Here is a 3,622-nt window from a genome sequence, read left to right as displayed (position 1 = left end):
CATCTTAAGGAATTCGAAAAATATTGCAACACTATTATGGTGAGTGGGGTTGCACAAGAGTTTATAAGGCTCAAATTATTTCCTTTTTCCCTCATAGGGCGAGCCTTGGAATGGTTGGACAAGGAGGTCAAGTGTAATTCTTTAAGAACATGGGACGATGTTACCAAAGGATTCTTATACCGTTTCTACCCTCAACGGCAAAAGCTAGAACTTTGGTCCAAAATTTCAAGCAAAGGCCTAATGAAAATCTCTATGAAGCATTGGAGAGGTACAAAGAGTATCAAAGAGAGTGCCCTCATCACGGAATTCCAACTTACCAACTAATTGAAATTTCTATTGCGGTTTGAGTCCTCAAGGTAGGTCGAGCTTAGATGCCGGAGCCGGAGGCCCAATCATGAACAAGACGATAGAAGAGGTTGTTGATGTTATAGATGATGTAGTGAGGAACTTCATGAGTTGGAAAAAGGTTGAGGAAGAGTCAACAAACGAGTGTGCCTTGGTTGATAAAGTCAATGCCATCAACAAATTTTCTACTCTACTTTCGGACTTAGGGAAGGAGGTGGCTTCTATCAAAGCTAAGCTTGAAAATTCATCTTCACAAGCACAAGATCTTCCCTCCCAATTTAAGGGGAGAGGTACATCTTCTTACTCTAACCCTTTTTTCGCTTCTTGTTGCATGATTAGAGAATGTTTGGCTTGTGATTTATGCGGAAAAAATGATCATGATGCTTCTAACTGTCCAAAAGTTCCTTGTGATGGATGCTATGAATATAATGAAAATGAAAATTTGCATGTGAATTATGTTGGAAATAGTGATTTTGGATCTAGAGTTAATGCTCAAAAGAATGTTGGAAATAGGAACTATCACAACCATGGGAGCTACGATAATTATAACCAAAATAGTGGTTATAGGAACCAAGTAACCCAAGGGTTTCGTAGTAACCAAAACAAATTTGGTTGTAATGATCAAAGCTACGGCCAAGAATATGGGGATCATAACCAAGGTTATGGTAATCATAGTCAAATTCCGACAGAAATCTTGATAAGGGTAATTGGAGTAACCAAAGTAGAGGAAATTTTCAAAATAATTCTCAAAGGGGTTCCTCACCCAAATGTACTCCAATAACTCAATGCCAAAGTGATGATTCCTATGATCAACAATCTCAATTTATGAGTAAGCTAGCGAATTTCATGGTAGATCAAGCCAAAAATTTGGACGATTACATATCCTCTAGTGACAAAATGTTTCATGGCCTATTAAATCATGAAAAGATGCTTGAGAACCACATCGTTCAACTAGCTAACCCCTTGAAATATTGTGCTAGCCCATCTTCTTTACCCTCACAAGAAATTGATCCTAAGGAACCGGTTTGTTCTATCACCACTAGGAGTGGTAAATTCCTTGAAGAGAGTGTTCCTAGGAAGAGTAAGGAGGGTGAAGAGGGGAGTGATTCGAGCAAAGAGAATAAGCATGAAGAGTCTAGCAAGATGAGTAAGAAATCTAATAAAGAGCAAAAGGAGAAGGAGAAGAAGAAAGATGAGGTTTATAAGCCCAAACTTCCATACCCCCAAAAGTTCAATAGGTACAAATTGGATGAGCAATTTGGACAATGTATTGAGATGCTGAAGAAAATTCATCTTTCTATTCTTTTCACCGAAGTCTTGGAACAAATGCCAAATTATGCTAGGTTTCTTAAGGAAATTTTGAGCGGTAAAAGAGATTGTCATATGGTGGAACCGGTGAATTTGGGGGAGTGTTGTAGTGCCTTTATCCATAATGACTTGCCCCATAAGTTGAAAGACCCCGGGAATTTCTCCATCCCTTACCAAATCAAAGGAAAATTGTTCCAAATTTCCCTTTGTGATCTCGGTGCTAGCGTGAGTATCATGCCTTATTCCGTCTTCAAGAGACTTAAGATATAGTTGATCTCCTTCCATCAAATATGACCCTTCAATTAGTCGATAGATCCATCAAGTTCCCAAAGGGAAGAGTTGAGGATGTTCCCCTTAAGATAGGAGAATTCATAATTCCCGTTGATTTCATTGTGTTAGAGATTGCGGAAGATGACCATATTCCTATCATTTTAGGGAGACCTTTCTTAGCTACCTCGGGAGCTTAGATTGATGTTAAGGGAGGTCGTATTACTTTGAGAGTTGGTAACAATGAGGAAAGTTTCGAGCTAAAACCGATGCATGAGTTTTTGTCTTTCTTGAAAGGAATCATGTGTGTTAATTCCCCTCGCTCTATTGATAATGTATGCATGATTGATACTTCAACTAACGAAATTCTTGAGAATTGTGATGATGTGTTTTTGAGTTTTGATTGCAAGAAGGTTAGTGAAGAGAAAAAAGAGTTTCCCACGCTCATAGACGAGGAGGAGATTGACATTCCTTATTGGTTTGAGCTTCACCTTCAAGAGGAGGACGATAATCCTAAGAGTGTTGATGGTGAGAAACCATTTACAAAGAGGAACAAGGCAAAGAAAAAAGCACGAGCTTCTAGGAAAAAGAGAAGGAGAATGAGGTTATGGAAAGAGAAGATTGCTTTTGAGAAACCATCGAATGAAGTTTCATCAAGCAACAACAAGAAGTTGCTAAAAATTGAAGAGAAATTTTCTCCTTTTGCCACTTTGAAGAAGGTGGTGTTCTTTGACCCTCCGTGATTTGGAGGAAGGGTCAAGCTAAGGACCTTAAGCAAGTGCTTCCCGGGAGGCAACCCGGAGATTTCTAACATTTTCTTTTGATTTCAATTTTTCTTAATTTGCTTTCTTTTAGTTTCTTTTCTTTTCTTTCACTTGTTTTTATTTTGGATTTATAGGTTTAATTCTTGGAGTTGGATTACATCAAGTGGAACAAGCAATGGAATGGTGTTTTGTGGTTTTTGATGTGCTTTATGTTCAATTTTATTGAAATTTTGAGGTAAAAGGGGTAAGAATTGTTAGGAAGGTAAGTTAGGAAATTTGTGCTTAAGTTTGAAGAAATTGGAACTTGGTGAGTTCATCATGATGCTACCATAATTTGGGGTGTTGAACCCACATTTTTAACATTTAGAAACTGATCATTATGCCGGGGTCAAAAATCCCGGAATGATAGTTATCGATGTACCCACGCATGGATACACCAAGGATATAGGCAAGAAGAACAGCAGGTGGCAGGGCGCGCCTAGCCCCTGCGTGGGCGCGGTGCCAGGCCACGCGGCCGAGCACCCCTATGTCGTGCTTATTTCTTTCTTCTTTCTTTTCCTTCATTTCCCCTTCACCCTCTTTGTCACAAGCTCAAACCCCCTTCACCCTCACCAAAACCGCCCCATAGCCCTACACTCATTCATCAAATTTTCACTCAAATTCAACTAAATTTCTATTACAATTCATCAAATCCTCTAACAATTCATCCAATTTTAACAAATTCATACTACATTTCACCCATAACAACCACCACTCTCTCTCCTCCATTGTTGAAGCTTAATTGGGGTTTTTCTTGTGAGTGGAAATTGGTGGCTAAGGATTGATCTAATTTGCTTCTTATATGGTATAATCATCTACTCTTACTCTTAATTGCTTTATTATACTATATAATTGCATGTTTTAGTTACTTCATGGGCATGAATAGTAGTAGTATGTAT

The 3,622-nt window shown here is 38.6% G+C and overlaps 1 protein-coding gene across 1 annotated transcript; it reads left to right on the top strand.

Moving 5' to 3' along the window:
* The first annotated feature begins 1,191 nt into the window (after positions 1 to 1,191).
* On the top strand, positions 1,192 to 1,923 carry LOC110701078. The gene has a single exon (XM_021878674.1). It carries the CDS (start codon positions 1,192 to 1,194, stop codon positions 1,921 to 1,923), a length of 732 nt encoding a protein of 243 aa, XP_021734366.1.
* The last annotated feature ends 1,699 nt before the right edge of the window (positions 1,924 to 3,622 follow it).

The sequence above is a fragment of the Chenopodium quinoa genome, unplaced genomic scaffold (assembly GCF_001683475.1).
Source record: "Chenopodium quinoa cultivar QQ74 unplaced genomic scaffold, ASM168347v1, whole genome shotgun sequence".
In the NCBI taxonomy this organism is placed as follows: domain Eukaryota; kingdom Viridiplantae; phylum Streptophyta; class Magnoliopsida; order Caryophyllales; family Amaranthaceae; genus Chenopodium; species Chenopodium quinoa.
Note: the sequence above shows the minus strand (reverse complement) of the source record. Positions and strands in the feature narration are given on the sequence as shown.

Bases quoted from the DNA above. Each gene is read 5' to 3' on its own strand.
- LOC110701078 (XM_021878674.1), top strand. From the start codon at position 1,192: ATGGTAGATCAAGCCAAAAATTTGGACGATTACATATCCTCTAGTGAC.